Source organism: Miscanthus floridulus, chromosome 1 (assembly GCF_019320115.1).
Source record: "Miscanthus floridulus cultivar M001 chromosome 1, ASM1932011v1, whole genome shotgun sequence".
Classification (NCBI taxonomy): domain Eukaryota; kingdom Viridiplantae; phylum Streptophyta; class Magnoliopsida; order Poales; family Poaceae; genus Miscanthus; species Miscanthus floridulus.
Genome location: NC_089580.1, coordinates 55389400 through 55408562, shown reverse-complemented (window position 1 = coordinate 55408562; position 19163 = coordinate 55389400). Strand labels below are relative to the sequence as shown.

Genomic DNA, 19163 nt, shown 5'->3' with positions numbered 1-19163 from the left:
GCTGGTCGGACTCTTTCATCTTGATTTGGTGGTAACCGGAATACGCATCAAGGAAGGAAAGGGTTTCGCATCCTGCAGTGGAGTCGACGATCTGGTCGATTCGTGGTAATGGGAATGGGACCTTCGGGCATGCTTTATTTAGACCAGTGTAGTCCACGCACATCCTCCACTTGCCGCTTTTCTTCCTGACTAATACAGGGTTAGCCAACCATTCTGGGTGGAATACTTCCTTGATGAACCCGGCTGCCATGAGCTTCTGCACTTCTTCGTCGATGGCCCTGCGCTTCTCCTCGTCGAACCGGCGCAGGCGCTGCCTTGCCAGCCTGGAGCCCGCCCGGATATCTAAGGCGTGCTCGGCGACCTCCCTTGGTATGCCTGGCATGTCCGAGGGACTCCATGCGAACATATCGACGTTCGCACGGAGAAAGTCGACGAGCATGGCCTCCTATTTGCTGTCGAGGGTGGCGCTGATCTTCAGTCCTCGGCCGTCGGGGATGGTGGGATCGATAGGGATGAGCTTGACGGCCTCCGCGGGCTCGAAGGTCCCGACGTGCCGCTTGGCGTCGGGAACCTCACTATCAAGCTGGTCGAGATTGGCGATGAGGATCTCGGACTCCACGATGGCCTCGGCGTACTCGATGCACTCGACATCGCAGTCGTATGCACGTTCGTACGTGGACTTGACGGTGATGATGCCGTTGGGGCCTGGCATCTTGAGCTTGAGGTAGGTGTAGTTGGGGACCGCCATGAACTTGGCGTAGCATGGGCGCCCCAAGATGGCGTGGTAAGCCCCCTTGAATCCAACCACCTCGAAGGTGAGGACCTCCTTGCGGTAGTTGGAGGGAGTGCCAAAGCAGACGGGTAAGTCGATGCGCCCGAGGGGTCGTGTGCGCTTTCCCGGCACGACGCCGTGGAAGGGTGCGGAACCGCCTCGGAGTCGTGACTGGTCGAGCTCCAGGAGCTCCAGAGTGTTGACGTAGAGGATGTTGAGGCCGCTGCCTCCGTCCATGAGCACTTTGGTAAGCCGGGTGTTGCCAACGATCGGGTCGACGACAAGCGGGTACTGCCCGGGGTTTGGAACATAATCGGGGTGGTCATCCCGATCAAAGGTGATTGCCTCTCGGGACCAGTCGAGGTACCGGGGGGTGGCCACCTTGACCGAGAAGACCTCCCGGCGTTCCCTCTTTCGCTGGCGCGGCGTGAGGCATGCCGAGGGTCCGCTAAAGATCATGAAGGCGTTGCGTACCTCGGGGAACCCATCATCTTTATCGCCGTCCCTCTCGCCGGCGCCCCTTTTCCTAGCGTCATCGTCGTCGGGGAGCCCAAGCCTGGCGTAGTAACGCCGGAGCATGGTGCATTCCTCGAGGGCATGCTTCACCAGACCTTGATGGTAAGGACAGGGCCTCTTTAGCATGTCGTCAAATAGCCTGGGGCCCCGGGGGCCTCGGGGATTCCTGCGATCTGCTGTGGTGACACGGCCGGCCTCGAGGACCTCCTGCTTCCCTGGGCGACCCTTCTTCTTTCTCTTGGGGATGCGGGTGGGCGAGGCCTCGGGGGCCTCGTCCTTCTGCTTCCCCTTGGCATCGTTGTTGGGGAAGATGGCCCCAACCGCCTCTTCGCCCGAGGCGAAGTTGGTGGCGATGTCGAGGAGTGCGGCCGCTGTGGTTGGTACGTTCCGGCCCAATTCTCGGACCAGGTCTCGGCAGGAGGTGCCAGAGAGGAACGCTTGGACGATTTCCGAGTCACCGACGCGGGGCAACACGGTGCATTTCTTGGAGAAGCGCCGGATGAAATCTTGAAGAGATTCGTCCGGCTTCTGGCGGCAACCTTTGAGGTCCCAGGAGTTCCCAGGGCGCACATAGGTACCCTGGAAATTCCCGACGAAGACCCTCACCAAGTCGTGCCAGTCGTGGATCTGTGCAGGGGGAAGGTGTTCGAGCCAGGCTCGCGCTGAGTCTGACAAGAACAAAGGGAGGTTGCGGATGATGAGCAGGTCATCGTCCGCACCACCTAGCTGACAAGCCAGGCGATAATCGGCTAGCCATAGCTCGGGGTTCGTCTCGCCGCTATACTTTGTGAGGTTGGCAGGTTGCCGGAACCGGGCTGCGAAGTGAGCGTTGCGGATGGCTCTACTAAAGACCCGAGGGCCAGGGGGCTCGGGAGAAGGACTGCGGTCCTCTTCACTGTCGTAGCGACCGCCTCGGTGTGGGTGGTAGCCTCGGGCGGCTCCGTCGTCGTGGCGCCGTCGCCTGCCAACTACTTCGTGGTCGCCTCGTGCCTCGCGCTGGTCTCCAGGTCGATCGCGCACCGAGAGGGCCCTGTTGTCCGTCGGCGCGCGAGCGGCCTCGGGACGGACCGAGGCATCCTGGCCCCGGCGAGGTTGCGCTGTGGGTTGCTCCGAAGTGCCTCCGCGCCGGTGGGAGGCGGAACTTTCGGCCTGCTGCACCGCAGCGGTCTCGAGGAGGTCGCGGAGCTCTCCGCGGACCTGTCGCCCCTCGGTGGTGGAGGGCTCAGGCATTGCTTGGACCAGCATCGCAGCCGCTGCGACATTCTGGCTAGCGCGATTAAAGATTGGGGGTGGCTCATCCCCCTCGTTGTCGTTGATGCGGTGATGGACGTCGTGGGCCCTCCGTCGGGCTCCTCCGCCCTCACCGCGCCCTTGCTGCTCCTGCTCGAGAGTGTCCCGAAGCTGTTGCAGAAGGAGTCAGTCTTGTTTGACCTTGGCTTGAAGCTCGTGGAGCTGCTCCAGGTCTGGGCGTCGATGCTCCCCGCGGACGGGATTCTCGTTCCGCGCTGCCGGGGCTTCGAGACGCGGAGGTGTGGCATCGCCCGCCCCTACCCGGGGCGGGGAATGGTTGCCCGTCCCCTCGTTTTCTTCGCCCGCCCTTGGCATCCCGAGCCCGACGTGGAAGCACTCACGAGATGGATCGTAAGTCCCTTCGTCGTCGGAGTCGGAATAGCCGAGGCAGTAGTCGCTTGCGGCCAAGAATTGGCGCAAAGCCCCAGGGTTGTGGAGTTCGGAGAAATCCACCCCGGGCCATGCCTCGTCCTCGTCCGAGGAGTCGGAGTGGGTGCTCAGGTCGAGAGCGAAGCGTTGGCGACGTTCCGAGAGGTGCTCGTGAGCGGCAGTGTAGGCGTAGGCATAAGAGGCGGCGGCATTTCTCAACCCAAAGGGGTATGGGGACGGTGCCGTCTCCAGATTCTGCCCCGCCGGGGTCGGCTCTTCAGGGAGTGGCGGAGCGGGGCTAGACGACTGGGCATCGCCGCAAGCCACCGGCGATTTTCCTTTGTCCATGCTCAGGCCAGACAGGTCCCCAGCCAGGGACCCCGTACCAACAGCTGGTCGTAGGATATCGGCGGAGAGTGGCGTGCCGCCCCGGGTTCGCGTAGCGTCGGGGCGGCCTTGCTCGCGTCGTGCCTGGCGAGCGCGGCGAGAGCGGCCGCCCGGGCGCCGCCTGTGCCTGGGCTGCCGGGGCGTGACTTCCTCATCGGACGGTGGGGCTCGGGGAGTGAGGAGCACCATGTCATACTCATGCCCTAGAGACATGAACTCTAGGCTCCCGAACCAAACTACGGTGCCGAGACGCAATGGTCGTATGGGGTCTGCCATCCGGATCCTGCTAGGATGACGAAAACGACACGCAGCCAGCCCCTACCTGGCGCGCCAACTGTTGGCGTTTCGGACCGGGGGGTCCTCAACCAACCGACTAGTGAATTTGTGCTGCGTGCTCCCGGACCGGATGGTGATGCAAAGAGACACAAGGTTTATACTGGTTCAGGCAATCGAGGCCCTACGTCCAGTCTGAGAGATCGATCTTGTATTCCTTGCACCGGAGTGCTCGTAGTAGGGGGTTACAAGCTAGGTGAGAGAGGGAGCTAGCCCCAGGTCTCGGCGGGGGAAGTGCAGGCTGCTTGAGGCGTTGTTCTCAAGCAGCGTGGAAGCGTGTAGTTCTATTGGGGTGTTCGTCTTTCTGTTTTTTGCCCCCCTAGAAATGGTACCGGCTACCTCCTTTTATAACCACAAGGAGGAAGCCAGAAGTACATGGAAAGGCTACTATTTGCTGACGTATTCTGCTCCCCGGAGCAGCGCGACATCGTGGGAGTTCCCGTCGGTGTCTAGTCGGTATGGTCTCCAGGCCGGCGGCATGCTGCGCTCCTGTACATTTGTTGACTTGGTGAAGTGCCGAGGCCGAGTGGCTGCTGTAGTCGGTTGTGCCGAGACCTGCTGTGCTAAGGCCGAGACCCGCTGTGCTGAGGCCTTTGCAGACGGCAATGCGGGGTCTTGGCGGCCATCGTCGTAGTTGATTTAGGCGGAACAGTGCGGAACGTGCGTCTACAGGATATGGTACCCTGTATTGTCAGCAAGGGATGGTAAAAAGGCGATTTGACCGTTGTCCCGTCGCTCCTATCGCGGTGCACTGCCGATCGTGGCTTACGTAGTGGGTGCAGCTGGGCGCATTGATTGGATGCGACAGCATGCTAGAGCGACTTTTGAGGCGGAGGCGACGAGGTTGCGGGATGAGCCCAGCCTTGGACGAGGCGGAGCATGGCCAGCTCGCCCGAGGCCCTACCGGGAGTCTCGGGCGAGGCGGAACTCGGTCAGTTCGCTGGTCCCGAGGTCACAGGAACCCAGTTCTGACTCCCCACGTCGTGTTCGTCCTTGGTGCAGGAGTTTAGGCAGCACAGTAGCCGGTAACCCCTGCACAGTCCCGTCGTGGATGGCAGGGCGCTGACGTGCTGGTCTGTCACTCCGCCGTACTGTGCCGTCGTGTGGTTGTCGGAGTGGTTGAGCGCCTTGATTAGATGTGATGTCCAGCCGGGTAGTCTAGTCAAAGCGGTGGTCGCGGGGCTGGTGGCGAGCCGGCCTCGCGTGAAATAGGAGAATCGCAGACCTTGGCGAGGAGGCCTCGGGCGAATCGGACAATCGGTACTTCTTCTGAGGCCTCGGCGAGAGGGCCTCGGGCGAAGGGGCCTCGGCGAGGGGGCCTCGGGCGAATTGGACAATCGGTACCTCTTCTGAGGCCTCGGCGAGAGGGCCTCGGGCGAAGGGGCCTCGGCGAGGGGGCCTCGGGCGAATCGGAGATTTTTGGCTGAGACCCCGTTTGTCTTATTGGTTCTTGTTTTTAGGGTCTAAGCAGTTTTTCGGTTCTTGCTTGGGGTACCCCTTCTCACGGTATCCGACACCTGGTGTTTCTCAGCGGCCGGCAGAACATTGTGATGGAGGTGGCAACGGGTGTGGCACATCCTCCCGGTGGCTTACACCATAATAATAAGATACCGCCGCACTACACTAGGGTCGAGGTGCATACCATGAAGCCTGAGTTCATGCAGTGGAGGATAGACTACGCAACTCCTGAGGGGCTGGTGTTACTCAGAGACGTTATGGGGTAGTTCATCCTCTAGCACAAACGGGACATTATATTGACTGCTTCTTCGCCGCATCCCCCTCTCCCAAATTTGGAGCAAGTTGTTGAGGTCGGGGGGGGGATATTTTCACTGTCTCGTGACCACCACATTCCTGAGATGCCACATTCTTCCCCGCCTCCTAGCAAGCATGTGTCGGATAAGTCACAACCTTCTCCAGCTCGTATCGAGCAAGTGCATTATGAGATGCCACAATCTTCTGAACAAGCACAGCCAATACATGAACAACGAGTGCCTCCTGAAGAAGGTGATGCACAAGAAGATGAGGACGTGCCTGAATGGAAACTTCGAAAGAAGCATCCAATCACCATAAGACTAATTTATGTTCCGATGAAAGACATCTCGACATTCTCATGTAACATCTAATATGACATCTAAAACTTTACACGCTTGATTAAAATAGGCCTATATTATGCATTCACAGCAGATGTATCAGACATTCTTTAAGTTTGTTATTTTATATTCTCTATAACAATGTATCAAGGCACAATGGTCTATGCTTAAATTTACTGCTGGGAGGCTCTGGTTCTACTGTGCAGGGCTGCAGGCCCTCCGATATTTATCAAGCCGATAGATCTGGAGATGCCATCAAATCGGGTGAAGCTACCGTCGGTGCATGGAGCTAGAGCATGTTGAGGAACCGGAGAGGGAAGGAACAAAGAAATACTCCCAACAATCCCAATTCTAAAGGTATTTTAGCTTTTCTAGATACATAGTTTTTGTTGTACACTAGATATACATCATATCTAAAATATATATTAAAATTAACGTATCTAGAAAAACTAAAACGTCTTATGATTTAGAATAAAAGGAGTAGAAAACTCAGCCATCGCACAAAGTCTACAAACGAATCCAATGTGTGACCGCTCAGATATACATCATGTCTAGCTCATTTGGGCCTCTCTGACCCCTAGTTCTACACATATTGAGAGACTCTGTTAAGGGTTCGAAGACATTAAGTCAAGAGGAGGGCTTAAGAGTTATCTTTTTGTGTGTCCATTTGCTCTAGACTTGGATTTGATCAAGTGGCAGTTGAAGACTTATCACTCTTGTGTTTGCTAGCACCTAGACGACTTGGTGGAGGACTAGGTTACTGTCGGTGTTTTGAGTTACCAACTAGTAAATTTCTAGGATTGCGCGTCTGACTCGGATGGTGTGCATAGAGGACATAAGGTTTATACTGGTTTGGGCAGAAAGTCCCTATGTCCAGTTTGTCGCTGCTGCTCATGTTGCTAGCACTGAAAGTTTATAGTAGGGGTTACAAACGAGCGAGAGAGGGACAAGTCCCAAGTCTCTGATATGCGTGTGCTCCTAAGGCGTGTTAGGGCATATGTTTTGATGTTTACAGCCGTGTAGAGAGTGGTGAACCCCCCCCTCCTAGGATGTCCTACTTTCCCTTTTATAGACGAAGGGAAAGAGCAGGTTATACAGAGAGAAAGAGGGAGAAGAGCCAAGGAGAGGAAGGCTTTTAGGACCGCTGGACCTTTCTTTTCCTTTATGCGGGTCCCGCCGACACTGTAAATGGTGACAGGGACGGCTCCACGCCGGGCGCCTGTTCACCGCTGATGCCACGTCCCGGCATTGTCAGCGGGTCGTGACGTCCCATTCCGTCCCGACGAGCGACGTGGTGAACTAGCGTGCTGGTCAGCGGCCGTACAAGGAGTAGGCAGCATAGTGACCACATGACCATCACTGTTGGTGATGTGAGTTCTCTGGAGTGGCATGTCGCGGGCATGGGTCATCTTGAGATGTGCCCACTCCCTGCGTGATGCTAGAAGTTTGACATTAGATTGTACTTTCAGGCCCGTAGTGGTTGGCGGTGGTACGGGCTTTCGTCAGGAGCCGCGCCTGAGGTGTCGGGCGAGACGAAGCCCTCGCCCCAGAGGCCGGGCGAGGCGGAGCTCACCCTAGAGGCCGGGTGAGGCGAAGCCCTCGACCCATAGGTCAGGCGAGGCAGGCCCTCGACCCAGAGGTCAGCGAGGCAGAGCCCGCTCCCCAGAGGTTGGGCAAGGCGGAGCCCGTGCACCTGGGGGTCAGTTGGAGCTATAGTCGTGCTCTTTATTGCTCGGATGAATCAATGTTGATGACCATTAGCTCCTCCTCTTCAGGTACCCTAGTATTGGTCCCCGACGGTAGCCCCTGAGCCTGTGGAGGAGTAGAATACTCCTTCGGAGGCTTTTTCGAATGGGAGGACTCTAAGGGCCTTGGCCTTTTTTGTCGCCTACGGCATGTCCTGGGGACGGTGATTCCCTTTCGTCGTGATCAGACCCCTCGGGGTATAACCATGAGATTTGGTGGGTCGGAAAAGGTCTTTCCTGATTTCAACCCCTATGGGGGTCTATCATTCTACGACCGCGTGTTCGGTCTCCTTACGAGTCCAACTTTCCTCGAGCCTCTGCCCATAGCAGGGGTTCGATTAAGGGTCGGCTCGTCTTTGTGATCGTCTTCCCTCAAGCGTTTTTTTTTCGATAAAACGGAGGGGCTAACCGTGCCATGATTTTTCTCTATGGACGAATCATGGTACTCGATGAGCTATTAACGGGCTAGTCCGAGCGGGGCCCCGGCTTGGGTCAGCTGATGACCGACTCTAGATTCTCAGCAGTCAATCCATATAGTTCTCGGATCCGTTTGACCGGTCCCAGGGCTCTCTGCCTTTCTTCGAGAAAAAACCATGGATCGTATCCGGCAAAGACTCGAACGTGGGTCGTGCGCCCGGGTACTAGCCGCTAGCGGGCCCATCCCTTTCCACCCCTCACTCTAAAGGTGCCTAGAGCGGTTGTTGAACCTATCAGTGGGCCAACCTTCGAACTCCTAGGCCTAGACGAGTCGTAGGAGCGTTTTTAGCTTCGTATCCCTCTTACCTATGACGGGTCGTGGCCTGTTCGGAGAGGTGAAACGTCTGGTGTGTTTTTCAAGGGGATGCCATAGGTTGCGTGCGCATGCCCTACCACGAGACGTGGTGATAGGTCATGGCAGGCGCGGAGATCTAGGCAGGCGGTTGGTTTCCTCGCACTCATCGCCCCTATAAAACCAAAGGGTTAGCCCTCCATGTTTCATACGCATGCCTGCATCCTTACCTCCGTAGCCACGCCGCCGCCACCAACGCTTAGGTTTCCTACCTCTGTATCTCCACCGTTGTTGAGCTCGCATCCATCCGCCCCCACCTGCAATGGATCCATGGTGTTGTTTCGACTTCACCTCCCAGCGTATGGAGGGCCTCATCCATCACGGTCTCCTCTGCACGCAGACCTCGACCGAGGAGTGGTTGCTGCCTAGCAACGAGGATTCACCGTCGTCGCCCGATGGCTATGTGGTATCGTTCACCCACTTCCACGAGCGTGGCTCGCGACCCCCACCCACAAATTCCTCTAGGGGCTATTGCACTTCTACAAGATTTAGCTACGGCATCTCAATCCCAATGGGATCCAGCACGTGGCGGCGTTTGTCGCGCTGTGCGAAGGATTCCTAGGGATCAGTCCCCACTTCGACTTGTGGAGGTATTTCTTCGTCATCAACCTCCAGAAGAAGAGGGAGAAGGGCGGTAGGCAGGAGCTGCACATGCCGATGGGGTGCGCCGGCATCCAACTTCAGAACAATCGGGTCGACGAGTACCCGTCCATGCAGCTCTTGACGTCCAACATGAGGTGGCACTTGCAGTGGTTCTACCTCAAGAATGACGCCACCGCCCCTCTACCGGAGTTCACCAGGCGCCTGATCGAAGAGGCCCCGAAGCAGGGGAGGAAGTGGGGCCTCCCAGAGAAGGACAAGAAGAAGATCCGAGACCACATCGCCGCCATCCACATCTTGAAGGAGAATGGCCTAAAAGGGTCAGGCATGATCAGGGCTTACCACGCAAGGAGGGTGGCGCCGTTGATGATGCATGCGCTCCTGCTATACGCGATGGCGCCCGAGCCTTTGCGAGATGACACGGGTGTTGCCCTTGACTTTGTCTACCCGGTGCTGGGGCATCCTTCGATGCGGCCGGAGCTAGGCTATGTTGTCCTTGTAAGTTTACCTTTCTCTTGCCTTCTCTTCAATTGATTTCCCAATCCTGTGAGCCTAACTTTGAGAGGGGCGAGACCAGCCGAGGGACCTCATCCTCATGGATCACCCAACGCCGCTACCGTGGGATTCTGCTGTGGGATTCTGCCGTGAGGGAGGCGAATCGCGCCGAGGGCGAGTGGCTGAGGAGGGTGAAGGAGGAAAAGAAGAGGAAGAAGCAGCGGAAGCTGTGGGCATGGGAATGAGGGGAGGAGACTAACAACGATGATGACGATGACGATGGTGACAATGACGAGGTGATGGAGGACGAAGAAACGATAGCCGACGATATCGAGTAGGACAAGCTGGAGAATGAGGATGCACTGACAGGCATCGGTTCGTCCTTGCAGACGTCGGGGCCCTTCCTATTCTATGGAGGGGAGGGTATGTCTGGGGAGCCGGCAGAGACAGGACGTACCGTCGGCCTGCCCCAAGAGCCAACAAGACGGGTGGTTCTACAGTCACTCCTGAGGTGCCAACGGAGGCGGGCAGCTCCGCTGTCGCGCCCCAAGAGCCAAGGGAAGCGGGGCGTTCCGCCAATGTGCCCTAGGAGCTGCTAGGTGCAAGCCCCTCTGCCTAGGAGTAGGGGGCGGGCTCGAAATGGCCTCGTTCTGATGAGGCGAAGCACGGGTCAGGGGGTTCGTCCCCCGAACGCATCTGCCGCTCGATGGCACTAAGGTGAGTTATCAATTTCTCTGTTTTTTTCCTATGTTAGTCAGATTTCATCGTGACTTATGTTTTTTGTCCATTGCAGCGTCGGCAGGTAGCAGAATCCTTTGGCGTTGGTGCCGAAGAAGAGCATCACCCTCAAATCAGGGCGGCGGCCGTCGGCTGGTGTCGCGCCCGTTTCGGGCGGGAGCGGTGCTAGTGTGACCGCGTCATCGGCCGGTCAGGAGCCACCCATGGTGGTGCCTGTGCCCTTGGAAGGACGAGCAGACATAAGCGTTCAAGGGGCGCCTTCGGAGGTTGCGGAGCAGTCGGTGATGGCCGCGATACTGCTCTCGATGGCGGGTGGACGGGGCTGCCGACCGAGGTTGTGGCACTGACCATGTTGGGTGTGACGCAACTGGTCATGACCCCACTGATGCAGGTGAAGGTGGCAGCGGTCGTGACAGATGGGTCATAGCCGGGTGCAACCGCAGCGTCGCCTGAGGCACCGGCGTGACCCATGCCATCGGCGACCCAAGCGACGGCGCCTAGCGTGGGATGGACGGAGGGGGATGCGGCGGAGGGGTCCCCGGGAGTCATGGTTCTAGGAGAGAGGTTCGCGTCCGCATCGCTAACCCCTTCCATCGTTAGAAGGGGCGTCCCGGCGGAGACATCATGGCGAGAGGGGTCGGCGGTGCTTCGAGCCAGTGGGGAGTCATCCCTGACCCTGACGTCGGTGGGCAGCGGTTTGCCCGCGCGGGGCGAGGCCCTGCTCTAGTAGATGGATCCATAGGATCCGGCGTCGATGCTTTTTACCCTTGATGCCACAGAGAGCATGGAGAGGGAGAGCCTCGATGTAGGAGTCGTGTCTGTGCTCGAGGCCCTAGACCACGCCACGGGCGCATTGCGCGACGTTGTTGTTCCCTTCGGTCGGGTATTGCTTGGTCCTGCTTCTTACCCTTTTCTTCCTCTATATACTTTTTGTATCATGACCATTGTCTCCTTGTAGTCCCTTATAGATCGCAGCCGGGGGAAATCTCAGTTCCTTCGTCAATAGAAGGAAGCCTAGGACCGCCACATCAAGGAGGTGCGGCTACGTGGGGAGGTGACAGCTCAGCTCGTTGCCGCCTAGCAGAGTGTGGTCGAGCTGACCCCCCTTGCCGAGGAGGTGGCCAATCTTCGGTCGTGGGTGGCCGAGGCCTCTATGGTTGCTGACGAGGCCGAGAAGGCATTTGAGGCCTTGTCGGTGAGGTCCCGAAAGGATGACAAAGAAGCCGCCAGGGTCAAGAAGGAGCGGGATGAGTTGCTCTAGAAGGATGCCGAAACCCGCCAACGGATCCTTGACCTTCTAGGAGAGGTTGAGAAAGAAAAGGGATCTAAAGCTGGGGGCCGAAGAGAAGCTCATGGCCCTGGAGAAAAGGGCGAGCCTACATGCCGCAGCGGTCGCTCGGCTGTGCAAGGAGCAGGATGAGCTGATCCAAACCGCGGAGAGGCTCTGCTCGAAACATGGTGTGGCTCATGAGGAGCGTGACTTGGCCTACCAAGAGCATGATGATGTGCAGCAGAAGGTTAGCTCCCTCCAAGCCGAGCTCAAAAGGGAGACGACCCAGAAGCTGGAGGCCAAGAGCGTTTTTGCCGAGCTGGCTGTGGATCTCGCCGAGGTGAGGAGAAATCTTCAGGCGAAGAGTGATGAGCTCGGTATCCTGAGCGCCGCCCTTGGAGTGGTCTGCGACGACCTTGAGGTGGTACGGTCGGAGGGGACCAGCTTGCTCATGGCTCATGCTGTCAAGATCGCTGCTCGATTGCGCCAGCTCGAGAGGAATGCCCTTCGCGCCGGGGTCAATCAGTCCTTCACGATTGCTCATTCTCATTATGGGGACATCATCGATCTAGAGGCGATGAGCCACGTCTACGCGCCCGGTTATGAAGTCCACGAGCTGGAGGAGATGGAAACGACGGTGGCTCCCCTTTCGCTTGACCTGGCGGACAGGATAGAAGACATAGTTCTCCCCCGAAGGGGCTAGTTAGTTAAATAGGTCGGGCGGTCATTTTTGTGATAAGAGGACAAGTTCCATCCCTTTTGTTTCATTTGAACAAGCATGTTCTTTCGTTTTAGTTGAACAAATTTGTTCTTTCTCCCCTTTTTATGTGTAAAAAGGGGTAAAGCACTCCGACCCTTCTTGTTGTTAAGATTGTAGAGCTCGAGGTGCGGGCGAGAAACTCTGATCATGCAGGTAAGCAAGAGTATCGTAGCCGCTGGGGCGTAGGTTTCTTGCAGTCCGACCAACCTTACTTAGTCGTTCGTTTCCGCAATCCTTGCCTCTAGTTTTTAACGTGAGAAAGGGGTCGGGCACAGCGACTGATTCAGAAAGGGTATATATATACCCTTATCAGCCTCTGATTGAGACCCGACCCTTTGTCATTGTTGGGGTCGGGTGTCACTAAAGATCGAGAAGACGATAGCGAAACTGGTAGGAGAAAGCATTTTTTGTTTTAGAAATGTTATTCTTAGTTTTTGTTCGTACCCCCTCCCTAGGTTCCGAGCCATCATTCTGCGACCGCGCATTCGGTCTCCTTGCGGGTCCAACTTTCCTTGAGCCCTCCCGTGTAGCGAGGGTCCGGTTGAGGGTCGGCTCATCTTTGTGATCGTCACCTCGTCCACGGTTTTTGCAGCTGGAGGGGTTGAACTAACGTCACTTGCCTCGATGGCTTAAGTGTCACGCTCGGTGAGCTCGCTAACGGGCATGTCTGAGTAGAATCTGTGTCCGTCATTCATAACGGGGTCGGCATAGCCCTCATGTGGCATTCCACTGCTCCTTAACCCGCCTCCTAGCAGATGCCCGAGTCGTTCCAGAGATTGACTCAGGTGGCCCGCTAGCCTCCCCTCGATGGAGATTCTGTGGGCATGGCTCAAGGTTAGGATCGAATGAGAAGGTCAAGATGACCCTGTCCGCTTCTGAGCGGGTTAGGCGAAGACCGCTAGGGCTAATCTGTGTTTTCTCCCCTGGCTCTATTTGACGCGAGGCAGCCTCAAGCCCTTCGTGGGCTGGCCATCGAACCCCGGTCGATTGTCGCTCATGTTGACATGATGCGGCCTTGAGCCCTTCGTGGGCCGGCCTTTGAACCCCGGTCGGTTGTCGCTCATGTTGAATGAAACGACTGTTGCTTCGTGTCGCGACACAAAGCGTCGTGATGCAATAATTGCATATGCGATGCTTGGATGTATGAGAATGGATGAATGAATGCTCATGCACTGGAAAAGTAAAGTGGGGGTTGGTAAAGTTTAGGGAGCTCTTACCGGCTATGTCCGAGTGGAATCTAGGTCCATTGTTCGTGACGGAGTCAGCATAACCCGCATGGGGCATTCTACTGCTCCTTACCCATCTCTTGGCAGCGGCCCGAGACATCCGATCAACTTGGGTGACCCGTTGGCCTCTCCTCGATGGAGATTCTGTCGGTGGGCCCCTCCAAGCCCTTCTTGTGAAGGTGAAAGGGTCGAGATGGTGACTAGAGGGGGGGGTGAATAGTCCTTTTTGAAACTTAATCACGTTGGCTAACCGAAACAAGTGCGGAATTAAAACTATCGGTCTAGCCAAGACTACACCCCTCTATATATGTTCACTACCACCTTGCAAAGATACTAATTATGCAACTAAGGTGCCGGGCTAGCTAGAGCTCTCCTAAATAATTCTAGGAGCAAGGTCACACAAACCTATGCCACTAGTACTTTAAGCTACAAGGGAGCTCCTACACATGCTAGTAAGCAAAAGCACAAAGCTAACTAAGCTCACTAGTAATGCTCAATAACAAGGCAACCAATGCCTAATTAGAGAGCGCAAATACTTAGCTACATAAACTAAGCAATGTGACTAACAAGGTTACTAAAACCAAATTAGCCACGCAAGGGAGCTACTTCTATGCTACACAAGCAAGAAGATAATTAGCAAGCTACACAAGCTATCTAATTACAAGAGCAACTACACAAGCTTAATATGTATAAAAGTAATTGCAAGCTTGTGTAATGGGGATGCAAACCAACGGGAAGAACAAGGTTGCCACGATGATTTTTCTCCCGAGGTTCACGTGTTTGCCAACACGCTAGTCCCCGTTGTGTCGACCGCTCACTTGGTGGTTCGGCGGCTAATTAGCATCACCCGCTAAGCCCGCACGTCGGGCGCCGCAAGAACCTACCCCTTGAGTGAGGGTAGCTCAATGACACGCTTTTACTAGAGTTGCTCTTTGCGGCTCCCGCGGGGCGAGCACAATGCCCCTCACAAGCACTTCTCCGGAGCGTCGCACAAGCTTCTTGCGGGCTTCGACAGAGACCACCACCAAGCCGTCTAGGAGGTGGCAACCTCCAAGAGTAACAAGCACCACCGGCTTGCAACTCGATCACCTAGTGCCACTCGATGCAACCTCATGATGCAATCGCACTAGAATCGCTCACTCACACAATCGGATGATCGCTATCAAGTATGTGTGAGATGGAGGGCTCCTAAGCACTCTCAAGCATGGACACAAAGTCCCCCAAGGTGCTCAACACCAGCCATGGCCAAAGGCCACTTCTATTTATAGCCCCAAGGGCTAAACTAGCCGTTACCCCTTCACTGGGCAAAAATCGGGCCGACCGGATGCTCCGGTTGTATTGACCGAACGCTGGACCTCAGCGTCCGGTCGCACACAGATGGCCACGTGTCTCGATTCCAACGGTCACTTGACCTGACCGGACGCTGCAGCTTCAACTGACCGGACGCTGAACCCCAGCGTCCGGTCGTTTCCAGTAAGCTCCCCGAGGCATATTTCTTCGACCGGACGCGTCCGGTCCACCTTGACCGGACGCAGACCAGCGTCCGGTGCAATACCCTCGGTACTGTGCCGATCGACCAGCTCGACCGGACGCATGCAACCAGTGTCCGGTGCTTTTAGACCCAGCGTCCGGTCAGTTGACCGAAGCCAGCGTCTTCGCGACCAACTCGTTTTCACTTCTAACTTCTTCACCCTTGCTCCAATGTGCCAACCACCAAGAGTTTGCATCCGGCGCAATAGAAAATAGGCATTCCATTTTCCCGAAAGCGCCGACAAACACCCCTACAAACACCACCTCCTTTGTAAATGTGCCAACATCACCAAGTGTACACCACCATGTGTATGTGTGTTAGCTTTTCACAATCATTTCCCAAAGAATGTTAGCCACTCAACTTGCCACGCCACTCGATCCTAGCGACGATGCAAAGTTAGATCACTCGAGTGACACTAGATGACCGATATACAAACAAGTTTGCCCCTCTTGATAGTACGGCAATCTATCCTAAACCTGGTCATAAACTTCTCTACATACCTATGACCGGTGAAATGAAATGCCCTAGGTTATACCTTTGCCTTGCGCATTCCATTCCATCTCCTCCAACGTTGATGCAACACATGCACCAACATGATCAACAATGATATGATCCACTTCATATCATCACGTGATCATATTGGTTCATCGATCTTGACTTTACTTGCCCTTCACCATTGCCATCGTCCATCGGCGCCAAGTCTTGCTCAAGCTTCACCGCCACACGGTCCATCACTCCTAAGCCTTCGACTTGCCCTTCACGCTTGCAACCGGTCCATCAAGCCAAGTCTTGTCTTGATCTTCTCCACCTTGATCACATGACTCAATGTCATGTCTCATGTGCATTAAGCTCCTTCATCATCACATGTGTGAGCTTTGCAACATCTCTAAGCCATTTTCACCTTCATGGCATATGTTGCTCACACACATGTACTTGTGGACTAATCACCTGTGTATCTCACATAAACACAATTAGTCCACCTAGGTTGTCACTCAATTACCAAAACCAAACAAGGACCTTTCAGAAGGCGGAGGCTAAAGCTTGGGGTGTGAAAAAAAACTCTAATAATGTTGGTGAGCAAAAACATCACAGCCGCTGGGGCATAGGTTTCTTGCGGTCCGACCAGTTTTACTCAGTGTTTGTTTCCACAAACCTTGCCTCTAGGTTTTTAACATGATAAAGGGTCGGGCATAGAGAATGTCTACCAAATAGACATACTCTTACCAGCCCCCGAGTGAGGCCCGACCCCTTGTCGTTGCTGGGGTCAGGCGTCACTTAAAGATCATGGAGTCGATAGCAAAACTAATAAGAGAAAACATGCGTAAATTAAGGGTGACCCATCTCTCGGCAGTGGCCCGAGCTGTCCTATCGACTTGGGTGACCCACGGGCATAGGACTTACCTGTGGAGATAGAGGATGAGATCATCCGCCTAAGAAATTAGTTAGGCAGATAAGCCAGGCGGCGAACTCATAATAAGTGGACAAGCTCTTAAATTTTGTTATGGCCAAATAGATTTTTAGCCCTTCTCCCCTTTTGTATAAAAAGGTTAATGTGTTCTGACCCTTTCCATCGTTAAGGCTATAAAGCTCGAGGTGTGGGTGAACAAACTCTGATCACGCTGGTGAGCAAAAACGCCATAGCCGCTGGGGCGTAGGTCTCTTGCAGTCCGGCCAGTTTTACTCAGCGTTTGTTTCCGTAACCCTTGCTTCTAGGTCTCAACGTGAGAGAGGGTCGGGCACAGAATGTTTGCTAGGTGGATATACTCTTAAATGCGTACCGACTCTTTCCGTAGTTAAGGCTAAAAAGCTCGTGGTGTGGAAAAAACTCTTATCACGCTGGTGAGCAAAAACACCGTAGCCGCTGGGGCATAGGTTTCTTGCAGTCTGACCAGTTTTACTCAGTGTTTGTTTCCGCGACCCTCACTTCTAGGTCTTAACGTGAGGAAGGGTCGGGCATAGAGAATATCTATCGGATAGATATGCTCTTATCAGCCCCGAGGGAGGCCCGACCCCCTGCCGTTGCTGGGGTCGGGTATCACTAAAGATCGAGGTGTTGATAGCGAAACTGACAAGAGAAAGTGTGCGGAAATTAAGGGTAAAAGCGACGTAGCTGTTCAATGTTTTAGGCGTTGACAAATTCTTTGTCGGCAATGGTCTTGAGCTTGTAGGTGCCTAGTCGGAGCATCTCCGTGATGACATACGGTCCCTCCCACGGTGGAGAGAGCTTGTGGCAGTTCTTGTTGCTCTGGACAAGGCAGAGCACTAGGTCCCTGACGTTAAACTCCTGACCCCACATTCGATGGTTGTGGTATCGGCATAACACTTGCTGGTACTTGGCCAAGCGAAGGAGGGCAACATTGCGCTCTTCATATTGCTGGTCCATGGCATCCTCGAGGGACACCTCGGCTCCCTATTCGTCATACGCCCTGACCCTCGGTGCTCCATAATTGAGGTCGGTCGGGAGGATAGCCTCGGAACCTTAGACCATGAAGAATGGTGTGTAGCTGGTGGCCCGGCTAGGGGTCATCCTCAGGCTCTAGAGCACCACAAGAAAGCTCCGCGACCCATCATCCACCAAACTTGTTCAACCGATTGAAGATCCTAGGCTTGAGGCCTTGTAGGACCATGCCGTTTGCGCGCTCGACCTACCCGTTCATGCGGGGGTGCGCCACGGCGGCCCAATCAACACGGATGTGGTATTCATCGCAGAATCGGAGGAACTTCTTTCCGGTGAACTGTGTGCTGTTGTTCGTGATGATGGAGTTCAGGACCCCAAAGTGATGGACGATGTCAAGGAAGAACAACACGGCTTGCTCGGACTTGATCGCGGAGATCGGTCGAGCTTCTATCCACTTTGTAAACTTGTCTACGGCGATAAGCAAGTGTGTATAGCCCCTAGGTGCCCTCTTGAGAGGTCTGACCAGATCGAGCCCCTAGACCGCAAATGGCCATGTGATGGGGATCATTTGGAGTGCTTGGGCCGACAGGTGGGTCTATCGAGCGTATTATTGACACCCTTCACAGATGCGCACAATTTGTTCAGCGTCGGCTACTACGGTCAGCCAGTAGAAGCCTTGTCAGAACGCATTTCCGACCAGGGTCCTAGGCACGGTATAGTGCCCGTAGACCCCACCATGGATATCACTTAGCAACTGCTTCCCTTGTTCGATGGGGATGCAACGCTGTAGGATCCCGGTGTGGCTTCGCCTGTAGATCTTGCCCTCAATAAGGACAAAGGATTTGGTGCGATGCGCAAGCCACTGAGCCTCTGTTTTGTCCATTGGCAGCGCCTCATGGAGGTGGTAGTCAAGGTTGGGCGTCCTCCAGTCGGCCAGAGGGTCGGGCTTTGTCGCTGGATCCTCATCAAGCTCCATGACTTCAGGGTCGGATGGAGCCACTAGCTGGTTAGCCCCCGAGCCTAGGGTAGGCGACCTATCACCGGTTTGTTCCAGCTCCTCATAGCGGACCGAGGGCTTGTACTAATCGCTGGTGAAGACGCCCATCAGCATCGGCTCTCAGCCGGACGCCGTTTTCGCCAGTGCGTCGGTCGCCTCGTTAAGATGCCTCGGGATGTGTCTAAGCTCGAGATCGTCGAACTTGTCTTCCAGCTAGCGGACTTCTCAGCAATATGCAGCAATCTTGGTGTTATGGTAGCTTGACTCCTTCATGACTTGGTCGATGACCAGCTGGGAGTCATCTCGGACGTCGAGCCGTCGCATACCCAACTCGATGGCGATGCGTAGGCCATTGATGAGTGCCTCATACTCGGCCACATTGTTGGAGGAGGGGAAATGGATGCGAACCATGTACCTCATGCATACTCCGAGGGGTGAAATGAAGATCAGCCCTGCGCCAGTGCCTTTCTTCATCAGCGATCCGTCGAAGTACATCATCCAGTACTCTTAGTCGACGGCTGCTAGCGGCATTTGGATCTCGGTCCATTCTACAACAAAATTAGCCAGCTCTTGGGACTTGATGGCCGTCCAGGGGGCATATGAAATGCCTTGATCCATCAGCTCGAGTGCCCACTTGGCGATTCTTCCTGTGGCATCCCTATTTTGGACGACCTCGCCGAGAGGGAAGGACGTCATGACCGTCACAGGATGTGACTCGAAGTAGTGACGCAACTTCCTTTTGGTGATGAGGACGGCGTACAGGAGCATCTAGATTTGGGGGTAGCGGGTCTTGGAATCAGACAAGAACTCACTAATG

The 19163-nt window shown here is 55.3% G+C and overlaps 1 protein-coding gene across 1 annotated transcript; it reads right to left on the bottom strand.

Moving 5' to 3' along the window:
- Nucleotides 1-445: 445 nt before the first annotated feature.
- Nucleotides 446-1009, bottom strand: LOC136510778 (uncharacterized). Its single transcript, XM_066505121.1, has one exon. It carries the CDS (start codon nucleotides 1007-1009, stop codon nucleotides 446-448), a length of 564 nt encoding a protein of 187 aa, XP_066361218.1.
- Between the last annotated feature and the right edge of the window lie 18154 nt (nucleotides 1010-19163).